The 16671-nt window shown below is 38.1% G+C and overlaps 2 protein-coding genes across 3 annotated transcripts in view; one reads left to right on the plus strand and one right to left on the minus strand.

Annotated features, from left to right (window-relative positions):
- Positions 1-16671, plus strand: part of LOC311077688 (B-cell receptor CD22-like) — a 271893-nt gene that overhangs the window by 101599 nt on the left and 153623 nt on the right. The window lies entirely within an intron of this gene.
- Positions 7251-16116, minus strand: LOC311078072 (uncharacterized protein). Of its 2 annotated transcripts, none has more exons than XM_084106745.1 (9): positions 11293-11331; positions 11117-11210; positions 10662-11013; positions 10461-10578; positions 10256-10347; positions 10032-10146; positions 8965-9237; positions 8669-8845; positions 7251-8575 (listed from the first exon to the last, which is right to left on the minus strand). In XM_084106745.1, coding segments are annotated over exons 2-9 (1326 nt in total). In that variant the 5' UTR covers positions 11119-11210; positions 11293-11331; the 3' UTR covers positions 7251-8378. The 2 variants fall into 2 exon arrangements, with proteins under 2 accessions (XP_083962871.1, XP_083962870.1); XM_084106744.1 differs by lacking the exons at positions 7251-8575; positions 8669-8845; positions 8965-9237; ... (1 more) ...; positions 10256-10347; positions 10461-10578 and adding exons at positions 12097-12329; positions 12837-12938; positions 13500-13877; ... (1 more) ...; positions 14409-15877; positions 16016-16116 and having other exon boundaries at positions 10714-11013; positions 11293-11471.

Consider the following 16671-nt stretch of genomic DNA (forward strand, 5'->3'; position numbering starts at 1 on the left):
AAATGGACGGCGGGACAAAATTGTTGGTATATATATATATATATATATATATATAGTTGAGCACCGTCATTAGAACTCTATAACCGCAAAAAAAACGTGTTATTAAAATATTTTTAAATTTCTATCTTTTCTATTATAGAGAATGTTTAAATACTAATTAAAAACAATTGTTGACAGTCTGTGTTATTATTGGTCTATACGTTTCCAACTGTAATTGATTCTTTCAATCATTTGAGATAGAAATAAAAGCTATGACTATGATATAGTGATGTGCCATCATTATGAGATTTATTAAACAAATGAAAAACATTTCCAATAATAAACATTAGCAATAAACATTTGCAATAATAAACAATATCATTACCGATAACTGATCGTGCAGTTTAATTACCCCTTGACTGGCCCCAAACATGTTTGATAAAAGAAACATATACAGTGTGTATATATGATGTGTATTACATTTTAGCTCAAAAACAATTGTAATAAAAGATAGGATCATAAGATGCTATATATTGGGGTTTTACCACTTAATGAAGTTTTGTTTTGTAAATCGTCAGACATGATTTTTACCACTTTGCTTTGTAGAAATAATTTATTTAAAACGAATTTCGTTTTGTACAAATTGTATCTTAATTTTAATAAATGTTTCATCAACCAATTGCATGTAGGCCTATTTATAAAATAAAAAGGAAATAGGCAATATAATAACCGATGAGTTATGTCATTTGACTCACGTCATAACCGTCACACCAATTCTGAAACCGGCACACGCACACCCCATATATATATATATATATATATATATATATATATATATATATATATATATATATATATATATATATATAGGCCTATATTGTTTGTGCAATGATCTGTTTAGAACCCCGAAAGAAAAAAAAGAAAAAAAAAAAGAATATGGGTGAACGGATGGATAAGCACACGCGGGCAGCAGGGATTGTCTGTCAGATAGAGATTTGGAAGTGAGTAAAACATTATAATGAAAAAGCAGCTGCCTGTTGTGGTTTGGCAACGATGGTTACAAATACAAAGGGCTTTTGTAATATCATAACAAGATGATCATTGGCTGTTGCTCGTCGCGACACGTGACACCACAGGCTATCGAGTCGGCCGACAATTCCAGATATTTGGCATGCTAGATATTTTTCTGGCGTCGGCGACGCGTCGGCGATGTGTCAGCGAGGGGTTTTGATGCGTCGTTAAGTATTTCACACTCAAAGATTGGCGAGCGCGGATCACCCGCAGATTTGCACGCGATTACAGCCCGACCTGTCGGCGAGCTCGTTAACTTGCAAATCGGGCTTAAATCGGGCTTAAAATCATGTAGTGTGAACTAGGCATAACTTGTGTTGTTTTCAGATCATCCGCGCTTCTTCAGCAGTGTAGAGAGCGCGCGCGCATGGTTGCCAGATACTATTGAAAAGGCCGGGTAGGAAACGTGTTCTTTTAACAGAAAAGCTCTGTCTGGGGATTTAATTATTAAAATCTGGCAACCGTAAGCATGAACGCTCGTAAAAAACAGTCAATGTGTTGTCGTCTCCTTTATTTGACACAAACAAGCGGTTTTGGTTAAGTTTAAAAAATGTTTAAACGCATTTAGTCTCGTCTTTTTTCGTCAACGATATTGCATGTGTTAACAGTTATCGTTTAATGACGTGGGTGTCGTCTCTCATCGTCTTGTCTTAGTCAGGGGAAAAAAGGTCGTCAACGAACATTTTTCGTCATAGTTTTCGTTAACGAAATTAACACTGGGTGGGATATGTTTTTACTCATATTAATTGACACCCATTAAGAGACAGTTGATTCCACCAGCTAAACCATACATTTTTGAATAAAGGGTAGCTGAGGTAGGCAGGGGTGGAAAAACGAACAGGCTTACGAGGACAGAGGTCAAGAGGTTCCAGAAGCTTCTAAAAATGTGAAAGCATGGATTCTAATTCAGGAGGGTTTCTGAAGGCTTTTTTAAAAGGCAAGTCACATGAAACATGCTGCTGCACTGTTGTCTACCATTGACTTTAATGCACTGAATGTGTGTGTGTAAGTCTTCACTGTCCCCCGGATGAGAAAAAGCAGAAGACAATTATATGTGTTTTGTGTGTGTGTGTATGTATGTATATATATATATATATATTTATATATATATATATATATATATATATATATATTATATATATATATATAAATATATATATATATATATATATATATATATATATATATATATATAAATATATATATATATTTATATATATATACTTTTACTTTTAATGTTATTATTTCAGTCTATAGGGACCAGGGAAGTTGGGTTTCTTTGTTGTTTATTTATGTTTAAAACTATAACGCTATCTTTTCAACATTTATTTAAATGTTATCATGGTATTAATTTATTTATTTTAATATTGTTTCGGTTTTATTATCGGTGAAATATTACAGTATGCTGTAATACAGAACATTACGATATGATACGAGCTAGACGCATTCAAAGGCCATATCCCACAATGCAATGCGGGAATTCATTCACAAAATCGGACAGCGATCAGCTGATATAATCATTATTTTTGTCACCAACAACAACGTTGTTCAGCTTTGCTGCTCCAGTAAGTTATGCACCGGTTTTTTTTTTTGTGTTTTTTTTTTTTTGTTGTTTGTTTTTTTTTAATCAGCTGAAGACTCCGGAAGTGACGTTGTATGTACCGTTCGGCGGATAAGAAGATAAAAAATACACAATGTTCGTAATATTATGTTTTTGTCTAACGTTGTATTTGTGGATTCAAACAATAAAGATAATAATAAAATACAGTTTCATGTATTTGTATGTATTGTACACACGTGCTCGGTTGGCCGGCGGCGGCAGACAGCAGAAACACAGGAGTCGAACATGTCCACCCACCCAGCCCGGAAAACTACAAGTGCACACACTTTGTAACAGCTTCTGTGACGCGTCTCTATTGGGAGTTGTAGTTTTTAAGTATATTGGTATATTTCTCATACTTATAAGTTATAAGTGTAAAATTTTGGATACACCCTGCCTGAGGTTTATTGGGATGGGAAACACACTGGTTTCCTCAGATTTTAAAAATTGAATCGTTAAATAGGTGAAAATAGCTTCTTTTTTGTTTTTGTTTTACCATATTTGACAGTTCTTACAGTGGGTAAAATTTGGTGACCATACCTACATGACAGCATAGGTCCAGAGCTTTTTATAACTGCTGGTCTTCTGTTTTTATCACCTTCTGTTGCTAAATGACAAGCCTTTAAAGATGGACTGGGTTCAAGGTTTAGTATTTAAAGCAGGAGTAATGTATCCTCTTTAGACATGTTACTCTCCTGGTTGAGACCTTTCCAACAATGTGTTAGTCCTCTGACAACTTTTTAATTATTACATATCATGGTTTGCAGGGGAGCGTGCCTGTTCCTACAGCCCTGTGTTGCCAGAGCCCTATATTCCCACAGCCCTTTATTCCCACAGTTATGTTCCTATGTTCTATCATTTCCAAGTTTTTTTTTCTTTAACCTTAATCCTAACCTAACCTTAACAGCACTATGTTCCATCATTTCCAAGGTTTTTTTCTTTAACCCTAACCCTAATTCTAACCACAACCCTAACCTGACCCTAACAGCCCTATGTTCCATCATTTCCAAGGTTTTTTTCTTTAACCCTAACCCTAATCCTAACCATAACCCTAACAGCACTATGCTCCATCATTTCCAAGGTTTTTTTCTTTAACCCTAACCCTAATCCTAACCATAACCCTAACAGCACTATGTTCCATCATTTCCAAGGTTTTTTTCTTTAACCCTAACCCTAATCCTAACCATAACCCTAACAGCACTATGCTCCATCATTTCCAAGGTTTTTTTCTTTAACCCTAACCCTAATCCTAACCATAACCCTAACAGCACTATGTTCCATCATTTCCAAGGTTTTTTTCTTTAACCCTAACCCTAATCCTAACCATAACCCTAACAGCACTATGCTCCATCATTTCCAAGGTTTTTTTCTTTAACCCTAACCCTAATCCTAACCATAACCCTAACAGCACTATGTTCCATCATTTCCAAGGTTTTTTTCTTTAACCCTAACCCTAATCCTAACCATAACCCTAACAGCACTATGTTCCATCATTTCCAAGGTTTTTTTCTTTAACCCTAACCCTAATCCTAACCATAACCCTAACAGCACTATGTTCCATCATTTCCAAGGTTTTTTTCTTTAACCCTAACCCTAATCCTAACCATAACCCTAACAGCACTATGCTCCATCATTTCCAAGGTTTTTTTCTTTAACCCTAACCCTAATCCTAACCATAACCCTAACAGCACTATGCTCCATCATTTCCAAGGTTTTTTTCTTTAACCCTAACCCTAATCCTAACCATAACCCTAACAGCACTATGTTCCATCATTTCCAAGGTTTTTTTCTTTAACCCTAACCCTAATCCTAACCATAACCCTAACAGCACTATGCTCCATCATTTCCAAGGTTTTTTTCTTTAACCCTAACCCTAATCCTAACCATAACCCTAACAGCACTATGCTCCATCATTTCCAAGGTTTTTTTCTTTAACCCTAACCCTAATCCTAACCATAACCCTAACAGCACTATGTTCCATCATTTCCAAGGTTTTTTTCTTTAACCCTAACCCTAATCCTAATCCTAACCATAACAGCACTATGTTCCATCATTTCCAAGGTTTTTTTCTTTAACCCTAACCCTAATCCTAATCCTAACCATAACAGCACTATGTTCCATCATTTCCAAGGTTTTTTGATTTACTGTGAGTGTTTGCTCTAAATGATAACACCTAATTTCAACACAGGCCTTCCAGTCAAAGGTATTGTCCATATACACACCAAAGTGCCAATAGGAGCAGAGCTGATGGATTGGTTCATCGTTTATGACCTCTGATATCTGACCCATGTCATGACTCCTTCATCAGCTGGTTTTTGGTTGAATGAGATATGAGTTGTGTCTGTGTGCAGTAGGCTGAGGAAGAAGTGTGCTAAAAATGCCAAAACACATGTTGTATATGTACACTAACCCCTAAATTGATACTATTTAAAAAAAGTAATTAATTTAAAACAACTAATAATGCAGTGTGATTTTAAATCAAACTAAGTCCCACATGTGTGGAAACATAAATGTGTGAAAAAAAGTTTTCTTTTTTTCTTTAGTTTCTGCTATAAACATTCATCAACTACAAAATTTGAAAATGGGCTTTTTGGAATGCATGAAAAAAATAAAAAATAATATATATATATGAAATGTAAGAGGGGCTGTGGAACATAAGAGGAAGCTCTCTTGTAAATGGGTTCAACGTAGTAATGCAGGCATAAACGGACATATGGGACTTGACTTCTTTTATTATCCGAGGTCATCTCGTGTAACACATGACAGTCATGCTCTCTTCATCTGCACACACACTTTTTCTGCGCACGTCCCTTTTTTTTACACACTAACTGCGCATGTCAGCGCGCCAATTCTCCATAGAGTCTATACGTAATCATAACGTAAACATTGCAACACACATGAACAGCAAATCACATTACCCAATTTACATATAAAATAAATCTCAAAATAGTTGTTTTGTTTGTTTTTCACAACAGTACAAGTAAAAACAAATGCAAATTAGTCAAACAAGCCATTAGGCTGTATTTCTAAACACTCAATTGTAGGTTTTGTATAGTATTTATAACCCAAATCAAAGTGCTTTGGTCAGGAAATGTAGTTATTAAAGCAAATCTTTAAGTAATTCAACAACATTTTCCTATTAAACATCCAAACTGAAACAAACAAAATCAGAAAAAAATGATTTATGTGTCTATAATAACCACTATAGGGTCCATAATTAAGTCACATTTTCAAATTTTGTTTCAGTTTTTGCATTTGTTGAACCTCTATGTAGTTTCACTGCACATGAGAAGTAGCTGAACAAGTCCTGTCAAGGATGCTTTAAGAGACCATCTGTAGCAGGAGCTGATGCAATAGTCCAAATTCAGAAAAAAAATGGGTTTGTGTGTCCATGTAAAACTGTCTGAAAACTCAGATTAGCCACAGCAGATGACATCAGTGGAATTATGTTTATTATTATTATTACAATACACATATTTACACGTGAACATATGGAAATTTAACATGAACTAGATGTACCGCATGGCGGTACAAAATATGACCGCCGCTCAGGCCTGCACTGGCTTTCCACAAAAATAAATGACGTGGAGTAATTTGGCTGTATTGCGTGTTTATGTATATACCTAAAAAAAGTAGTAGTATGTGCATGTCTGTCTGTGTGTGTGTGTGTGTGTTTGTGTATGTGTGTGTCTGTGTGTGTGTGTGTGTCTGTGCGTGTGTGTGTCTGTGCGTGTATGTATGCGTGCGTACATGTGTGCGCGCGTGTGTGTTTGTGTCTGTGCATGTGGATTTGTATGTGTGTGTATGGGTGTGTGTCTGTGCGTGTGGATGTCAGTGTGTCTGCATGCTTGCGTTTGTTTGTATTCCTGCATGTGTGTGTGTGACAGTATCATCCTAAACCAGCAACCCTTCGCTCAACAGCACCATCTACAGGCCGATGAGTGTACAGTCACTAAATGTGCACATAAATGAATTTATTTTATACCCCCCCATGGATGAAATTCTACGAAACTTAGCATACCCCCAGAGGATGCCAAGTTAATCATACACATGAAATATGGTGCAGTTCTGAACATCTCAACTGAAGATAGGGGCGATTAAAGCAGAATAATATTGCATTTTCATTTTTTATGGGAGGGGCGCAAATCACAAATGAGTGATTATGGGCTAGGTTGATGTGGGCCCTTAAGACCAACATACCATAAAAATTTCTTCATCCTCGGTTCCACGGTTCAAGTAGTTATTTAGGAAAAACTGCATTTTTTGGGTTTGGGGGGGGCCCAGCGCGGGGGGGGAGTGGCCCCCGGGGACCAAACGAAATTTTTCCGTAAAAGTATAGTGGGGCTACATGCCCACCAAAATGTCATGTTCCCCGGTGTTTCAGTAGACATGTTCCCCGGTGTCATGTTCCCCGGTGTTTCAGTTCCCCGGTGTTTCTAAAAATTCAGTAGATTGACTGAAAAAAAAAAGAAAAAAAAAACTTTGACAATCCCTATATGACCGCCGCTAGCGTAGCTAGCGAAAGCGGTCATATAGGGATTGTCAAAGTTTTTTTTCGTTTGGTCCCCGGGGGCCACCCCCCCCCCGCGCTGTTCCACGTTCCACCTTCCTGCAAAATTTTCTGCAGTGTTTTGTTCTACCATAAACAGAAGAGGACTATTGGAAAAACAGTTAGTTAAATTAATTTCAGTTTCTATAACTACATTCAATATTATTGTTGTAATGTCACATGTAGATATAATGACCATTATTCAAGCATATCTAACTTACAAACAGTATTTCCTCCATGTTTATTTGACCGTGGTGGCTCCCCACGGCAACATTTCTGCTCCTCAGAAATAGGGCTGCATTGTTAGAGTGCATATCGGAGAATAGCGCTGACACATGCTTCACACCGCGAGCGGGCACAGGAGGAAAAAAAGAGACGCTGGATGATAAGCCAGTTGAGATTGTGTGTGTACGTCCTTGAGAACCTATAACTTGCGTTGTCAAAAAACTAAAAAGGAAACACTGACAAATATAATGGCGCTTTTCCACTGCTAGTACGGTACGTTTTGGTTCGATTCGGCCCGGTACAGTTCGGCTCGCTTTGCTTTTCCACTGCGTAGTACGACTGTGATCGACACGGCGCGTTTCGAGTTCAGTTTAGCTCAGTTGCTTTTCCACTGCACTAGTACCTCTTTAAGGACCGCGCCGCCTCTACCGATGATGTCATCGTAAACGCGACACATTACAAACGCACAACACAGGATCATTGAAGCCTATCGAGGGGATTATATTCTTGATTTCGGCATGTGGATGTTTATAACTGCAAGACGGAACAACGTGTTTCAAATGAGGCGGATGGCAGCAAAACAAAATACTGCTAAATAAAGTAAGTAGTTTAAAATAGCGGTGGCTGTTACTGGCTATTTTAATGGTGTCTCGTGTCGCAAATACAGTGACTCTGGTAGTGACGATTCTTTCTGACCAACCAGTGATCTGCAGTGTGTTCACGTCATGTTTAGTACCAGTTTGGCACGCTTGGAACCTCAACAGACCAGGTACCATTTAAAGCGAGCCGTACTGTCCCGTTCCATGCAGTGAAAATGTGCCACAAGCGTCCTGTACTGAACCGATCCGTACCGTTATCTGCAGTGGAAACGCGTCAAAGCGCGCCGTAGAAAACTGAACCGTACCGTACTATGCAGTGGAAAAGCGCCATAAGAAATCAAGACAAAGGAGCTCCTCAAAATCCGTCGTCTGACAGTTCAGAATCACTGTCGTATCCATCCCAATCATTCTGGAAGTCCACACTTGTTCCAGTCAAAACTTGAGCATAACAGTCTCTTGCATGCTTCATCATTCTGGTGACTTCTTGCTTTTTTCTCAAAGTTAAGCTGAGGAAACCCTTAACCCCTTCTTCATTTAGAGCCCACAGCTCACCTTATGGGAGTAAAACAAAAAATTATCAAAAAATAAAAAATACAATGTACAGTATAGTATTACACGTTTACAACACATTACTTAAATACGTACTTTTCAGTGCCTCACTGGAAAGCTGGCATGACATCTCCTTGAGTGTGTCTGCACGAGTGGAAAGAGATTTCCAATGCTTTGCCATCTCAGAAAGGACAATCTTCTTCTCCTCCTCAAGTCTCCTTATTGCCATCACAAGATCAAATGCCTTCCTCTTGGTTTTCAAATCTACAGTGTCTGGGATACAGTTGTGGAACATAAGTCAATTGTGTTTCTGAGACAATTTGGGAAAAGGAATACATTTTTTTTGCTACTATGCATATCGTACAAAATTGTCAACAGATTTCTGTACATACCACCATGTGAAAGTTGCCATGGCCAAACTGTCTCGTCAGAGAGAATGTTGTCAAAGACGATTCTTTCTGTATATGGAACCATACTGTTGTATTTTTCAACAACAGAGCTAAGAATGGCCTTCTCCTCTCTAATTTTGCGCCGAATCCGGGCCCGACCTTTGCTGCCATCGGTGTCTTTGTAAAGGCGCTGGGACCTTCTTTTAATGCTGGCCACTAGCACCTCCATTCGACTGGTCACCGCAGCAAGATCGGCATTCTGTTGGGATGTTGTTGCTGAGAAGAAAAGAAGTGTAAACATTTCACTTACATTATTATGGCAGTAACTAAAATGAGCTAAGTCTCAATGTAACACTGAATGTCATAACGATTATCCTTTGTAAAAAAAAAATCTCCTTGAGGAAGGACAGGTGAGTCTCAATAATAATTTCATATGTCTTTGCGTGTATAAGAAGTATGGGTAACACTTTATTTTGATAGTCCACTTTAGATATTCTACTAACTATAAGTAACTTTGCAACTACAAGTCAACTAACTGTCATTAGAGTATTAGTAGAGTGTCTGCTTAATATCTGCTAACACTTTGTTTCGTTGGTCCCCTAACAGACATTCCACTGACTATAAATTGCTTGGCAACTACAAGTCAACTTATTCTCCTAACCCGAACCCTAACACCTAACCATAACCTACAGACTACCGACTGTCTACTACAGTCTACTAATACTCTAATGAGAGTAAGTTGACATGTAGTTGAAAAGTTACTTATAGTTAGTAGAATGTCTAAAGTGGACTATCGAAATAAAATGTAATAAGTATGTAAGAGAGTACACCAAAGAAAATGACAACGTAGCCAAGATGGGATCCGCTAACAGCAAGAAATGTCCGATGTTCCAACTTATGGACTGTGCACTATTCAAGTATTTTCAGGGCACTGTGTTTTGACATGATTTCCAGTGTGTACATACTAAAATTAGTGTATGTATGATTTAATTTTAAAACAGTAATTACTTGCAGAAGAATGTCTCCCATTATTATGCAGAACTGAGACATTTAAGCATGTAAACTCTCACCTTCTGCCCACTCCTTAATATCAGTGACCCAGCCCTCAACTTCAACCTGTGTCACTGCCAGTTGCGTTCTCATGCTTTCCAGGTCTAGACATTGGCTTTCCAGGCGTTTTGTGGCCTTCAAATAAACAAAAAAAAAGGAAACGAAAGAAGAAAAATGTTATACCTACAAAAATATACAATAGAAGGTATTTACAATAAAAGAAAATAACAATATTCATCTCTACCTTCTGATATCGGCAGGCAAGTGAGGAAGCCAAGTTTTTAAACTTTTGCTGATTCCAGCGCATTGCCATCAGTGTGAGCATGTCTGTACGTCCTGGAAAAAAGAAAAAAAAATACACTAATCTGTGTTGTACCACATGTCCCTCACTGGCTACAATTTTCTTGTAGCACTTTCAATCTAAGTAGTGCAGTGTGTGGTTACCTTACCTGCTTTGGACATGTGTTTTGTGGTCACAGCAATCCTAGAGAGGAAGGCGTTACACTGCTCAACCTCCTCCCCAAGTGTCAATCCGGCCCCTTGCTGGTGAGCTCCACTCCATTTAACCTATTAAAGAAAATACTTAAAAGCTGCCAGCATATCTTTGCAGGTGTTCAGGGACAGTCAATGACATAGTAATGTTTTCTTACCTCACATTTAAAATCATGGGCTTTGGCATGAAACACTGAGAGGAATGGTTTCATGCCAAGAAGGTGCTGGAGCTCCGGGCAGCTTTTTGCCACTTTGTTGAGGTAGGGCCAATATTTGCAGGTCACATCCATGGCAAAAAAGCTTATTGGCTTATTTGCCAGCTTGTTCTGCAGGTAGAGGGGATAAGCAAAGATTTCCCCCCTAAACATGTTGAGAGCACCCGAGAAAAACTCCATGACGACAGACCGCAAGCGCAAGCTCAAGTCCCTCCTCATCAATTTTACTTGAGGATCTTGAGGATGTTTCCCTGGCAGCTGACCACTCCCCTCCACAGACACCTCTTCCAGAGACCTACAACATGGAAAAAGGTTGATATAGTCAGGACTCACCCAAGCAATGTCCATTGTAAAATGTTATTGGTGGTGTTTTTAGAAATATTATACAACAAGTTTACATGGTTGGTGGTCGAATGGATGTAATCCACAAATCTCTCTACTTCTTCATCTTTTGCAATGAAGATGTCTTTAAACAAGGCTTGTTCTTCAGATCTAAATGAAAGAAAGGTACACATTGAACTTCAATATGACACAGCAAACACAACACTGCAAATTACACAAATTTCGTAAGTACCTTGCTGCATTCTTAAAGCGGTAGTGCTTGCGATTTCCATCCACAGAAACAGCAAGCATGTCTGGGGTGCATGCAGGACAGACAAAATAATCCTCTCTGCAGATCTTCTCCACCTCAAATCTAACAGCCTCCCACTCCAAAAAGCTTTTTCTGAAGCTGTCTGCTGTGATCTTCCCAGTCTGTTTCAAAACATGTCAACATAATTCACAGTATTTTATCAAAACATGATGCTCAACATTGATACATTTAATTTTTTTTTTACTATTTTCATTGCTTCTCCTGGTGGATATTAAAAAAGTGAACTTGCATTGAAGAAAAAAGTGAGGGAAATAAAATTATGTCCAGTGCATGCTGTTGTACAAATGCATAAACTATATAGACTAAAAGCATTGGGACACCTGGGGCCTTATTACAGAAACGTCCTAACTCTGTTAAATCATAACAACCATCCATCTATCAACTAAAGTTAATAAGGTCAAAGGTGATGTCAAATCCTCCAGCATCGAGCCTCCACAGGCAGCCGCTCAGCCCAGTGCATCATGGGAAATCTTTTGGCTCTTTGTATGTCATGGACAGAAAACATCATGACCAAAGTTTGGTTTTCGATTTTTTACTGAATGGTACTTTTTACAAAGACTTTGGATCTTAGATAATGTTCTATCAATGTATCGAGTATAGCTAAATTACTGATTTGATATTATCAACATGCTCCAATTACAATAATCAATGTGTTCATAATTGTCATTCTGCGATACACGTCAATACTAGTACTAGTTGTTAGTGATTCCCACCACTAATACTCACACGGCCAAAGCGGACAGTTCGTTGATCAAGCATTCTTAAAAACGCTTGGCAGGACAGTCCTGGTGCTGCCATCTTCAACTCTTCATATGAACAAAACACATCTGTAGCGTACACTGTGGAAAAGTGAAGGGTAGCCGGCCAGTAGTCATTGCGGACCAAGTCATCCACTCCAGCGCTCCAAGTGGCTTTGCATGCCTCGCATTTCATCTCAGGCATACTGAGATCATATCTTCCTGGAAAAATAAAGAACACATTGTATTATGCATAAATCTGACAAATGCACTGGGAACAAAAGGGTCCCCCCCGCATGTCCCGACACAAAAGACTGCAGTGCGTGACAGGTTTTGAAAGCTCTATGCAGGACTGGCCGGGATGAGACAGGTGTATTTGCTGGTGCGGGAGGAACAGATAATTCACTGCACTTCCGCAAATGAAATGTGCGTAAAACAACATATACAAATGAGAAAGTAGAGTATGTAATTATAGTTCAGCTGGTTGTTCTGTTAGGCAGCAATTAAAAAAGGGGTTTAAGCAGCCTACTGACAGTGTTGTTTACGTGGTTTCAATTCTTTCCAGCTGTTCTATTGTTGAAGCTTGAAATTGAAAGCATGACAGAAGAAGATGTCACCACTGGGCTACTTCAGATGTTTGTGAATATCTAAATAAACTTTGCCCAGAATGTGATATGGACGCTACAGCCACTTGATCTGAATGTTCCCTCAAGTTCATTTTATTCTTACCATTCATTGTAACCACAGCAACAACTTTTCCTGTGTTGACACTCAACGATCCCGTAGCACAACTACATATTTTCTCGGGCATCTCCAATGGCAAAATACACACTGAAAGACACATCATATGCAGGGATTAAAGACATGTATCATCCTATGTACTAACTGGGAATTATTCTATTATCATTAAAAAAAAATCAATGATTTGAAAAGCAAAAAGATAGAAGGTCATTACTTGTGTTTCAGAGAAAGTACTCAAAAGATTCCTATGAAGCCTATTATACTGTGAAGTTATTTAAATAAACTGAGAATGAGACTAGGGCTGAGTATTATAACTGTGCTTTTTCTGACAGATAAAGCGATTACCATTTCCAATATGATTTTTGAATGTGAATGATTCAGTTCAATATTCCAAATGTCTCTTTAATCTCCGACTTAAGTTCACCAATCAGAATTGTTGGACCCTTCATGCACTACACACACCCACCAACCAGAAGTGGCACAGTCAAGGAGGATGAAGTGAATATAAAAGTCAAATGTCACAAATGTACCTATGCATGATTATTTGCAGATTATTATCATTAGGCAGTTGCGTTGGATCATATTGCAATTACAATTGCAAAAATTGTGCAGCGCTAAATGGTACACAAAAAAAAAAGAAATACAGCTTACCACACTGGGAAAGAGCCCTCTCCACGACACAGGTTGTTGGAGGCAATGGCTGAAAGAATCCAGCTATTGTTGCATCCCTGTTGTGGAACACGTGGTTTCGGTGTATACTGACATCACAATCAGCACAGAAGAAGGGTTGTGGTCGGCAGTCACGACAACGGACAGCAGCTGGACTGCCACATTGTTGGCAGATCTGAGTTGTTGCATTTTGTTGTGCCACCATGGTATTCACCAGACAGGGTCTCTCCTTCTCCCACATGTCTGAGAGGAGACTTTTTCGAGTAGACCAGTCTGAGGAAGCTCGTGGTGGTGCTGGTGCCGTTTCCTGATCATCCAAGTCATCATCCTGTGAGTGGTTTAGCTCTTCAAGGAAAGTCTCTGTTAAAATAGTACATCATATTTAAAATCCATTTTCTACACCATCAAAGTGTGCAACATGTATGCTGTCAATTATTCTGTTGCAAAAATATGTAATTTACATTTTAATTATTAGAATCTATAAACAATAAACTAATAGAGACAAAATAAAGGACATACCAACAGTGTTATGTGGACAGTAGTTAGTTATCTCAACGCTGCTGTCCAACATTCTAGTATGAGCACCTGTCTTACGACTGTAGCGGTGACTAGCTGTAGCAGAAAATAAAACCCAAATCAACCTTACACCATTACAATTCCATAGATTCTGACAAGCTCATTTTATTTCACAGAATGATACAAATTTTTATTGGCCCAATGTCGTTGTCTATACCACTTTGGATGAGTATGTAATAAAATATCATACAAGACACATGACACATTCATGTATTCAATCCCAGTGGTAAAACAATCTATATCTCCGTTTTAGATATATGTGGAAAACCACAGGAGTTCTCATTTAAGTATTATGACTGAAAAAAGAAAACTGACCCGTTTTATTTCGAGATGATCTTGGTTTGTCATAGACAACATTTCCATCACTGTCTCTCTTCAGCCACCTGACAGATTGATGGCTAGTAGATGGTGGAGCCTTCTGGACAGGTTGATGGCTGGTGGATGGTGTTGCCTCCTGCTCTCCCTGCATCTTATTGATGAAACCTTCCAAGTTCTGGAGTTCATAATTTAATTTAGAATGACCAACAAGCTCATCAAGCTCCTTAAGGACCTGATCGACATCGGAATCATTTGGTTCACTCATGGTGAACAAGGACAAACAAGACAACACACTGACAACACAACAATAAAAGGAAGGGGAGGGGTGTCTAGGGGAAGAGCAAAAGAGCAAGAACAACAGAGAAACAGAGAGACGGACAACAATTAACTAGACAAATGTGGCTCTTAAAAGTGCCTTTGTTTTTGCTTTGTAATGAAGCTGGAGTTAAAGTAAATGATGAAGGGACTAGGGGACCTGTTGAGAAGGGGAAGAATATAAATTCAAATTTGAAGATCAGGCTACATACTACTACATAAATACTGAATAACTAAAAGGTTTAATAATTTGAGAAAATGTTGATCTCTAGTTTGCCCATGCTTTGGGATGTGATGGGGTGTGGGTGCTTATAGTAAATATTAGGCCAGAATAGACTAATCTTGACACTGAAGGCTGGCTGATATTGATACCAACCATACAAAATGCCATTTTGGCTGATAACCAATACCATTTTATGATCTGTTTATGTTATTAATTATACTTTTGTACAAGGAAACACATTTTTTTAACTGGATCACTTCCTTTTCCCTGTGATTATTTTAATCAAAAACTTCCCTCAGCAGCCATAGTAGTTTAGAAAACTAGCTTTAATTAACACAGATTTAATTTTTAATGTGCTTTTTTTATTTTCATGTCCATGCTTTCATTAGCACAGTTATAAGTTACACTACTATATGTATAAATGGGCACAGAACAGGGGGCAAAGAGCAACACAACCGCAAGAATCCCAACGCAGACATACATTACAGCTAACACTTAAGTTAAGTTACAGTATGTCTCATTATGCCTACCTAATTAATCACATTTAACACAATTAATTATTAAATAACTAGCAAATGGCTATTAGCTGGTTTTCTGTATTCCCCTATGATCGTAGTCGTACCTTAAGTTAACGTTAAATGATTGTATGCGACAAAAATTAACTTGAATTTAATTAGCTAACGTTAACTTTGCTAGACTGCACATTTGGTGCAGAAAGCTAATGTCTTATTCTATCATAATCGTCTTAAATGGCCACCTTACAAAACTAAAGTTTCTAAACAAAACTTACTGTTCTGATTCAACAGTTTTTGGTGTGTAAATGTAAAAATGATAGACCCATGTATATTAATGTACCGTACTTACCGAGAGGAAAATCGCAATGAACTTTGGGATAACCCGGTGACGTCAGCGTAATTGTTTTAAAGGACTTAATAATAAACAAAAAAATATATAAATAAACTGATTAATTGAACACAATCATAGCATATTATATTTATTAAAATAAATAAAAAAATCCGATAAAAATCTGTTATCCAGCATGCTTTAGTTAAAGGAGTAAACTCACCGCTGAATGCGGTTGCACACCATGTGCGTTGTTAAACTCACCGCTGATGAACGCGCTAAACCTTTGACATCAGATTGCGAGGGTTTTAAAACATCAAAAACCAGTTGGAGAGGCAGATACAAATTATCTGGGGGCCGCCATTTGACTCGCCCTGGCATAGATCGTTTTTTTGTAGCCTATTCATTTTTATTTTTGTAGTATAGTCTTGTTGTAATGGCAGACAACATGTTGTGGTGTGCTTACCCAAGACGTCAAATTTCAACGTTGAACGTCCCCGGTTCAATCTATAGGACTACCCTGCTCGTTGAAAAATGACGCCAAGGGTATACCCAGTGCGTTAAAAAATGACGCCAGGGTTCCTGGACCATGCGTCAGACATTTGACGTGTAGGGAGTGAGACTGTGTTGGATTGGTTGATCCTACAAGTTTGATGAAAATGAACTTTTGGTGATAATGAGCAAAGGATGTACCCTCAAATCAATAAACATAATTATACACTCTAATCTTATGCAGACTGTAATTGTAAATAATATTTCACATTCAAGAAAATATCTGGAAAATGAATAGTAAGCTGTAGGGGTTATAGCCTAACATTAGAATCTAAAATATGTGAAAACTTAAGCTCATTACACCCTGTTCAAATAATGACTCGTGTC

This window comes from Abramis brama (assembly GCF_963993115.1).
Source record: "Abramis brama genome assembly, chromosome: 2".
In the NCBI taxonomy this organism is placed as follows: Eukaryota; Metazoa; Chordata; class Actinopteri; order Cypriniformes; family Leuciscidae; genus Abramis; species Abramis brama.

Bases quoted from the DNA above. Each gene is read 5' to 3' on its own strand.
- LOC311078072 (XM_084106744.1), bottom strand. From the start codon at position 14,676: ATGAGTGAACCAAATGATTCCGATGTCGATCAGGTCCTTAAGGAGCTT. The intron at 11,472-12,096 runs GTGAGTATTAGT...GTTTTGAAACAG, and splicing joins GAACTGTCCGCTTTGGCCGT to ACTGGGAAGATCACAGCAGA. The intron at 11,211-11,292 runs GTACTTACGAAA...TCTTTCATTTAG, and splicing joins CGCTTTAAGAATGCAGCAAG to ATCTGAAGAACAAGCCTTGT.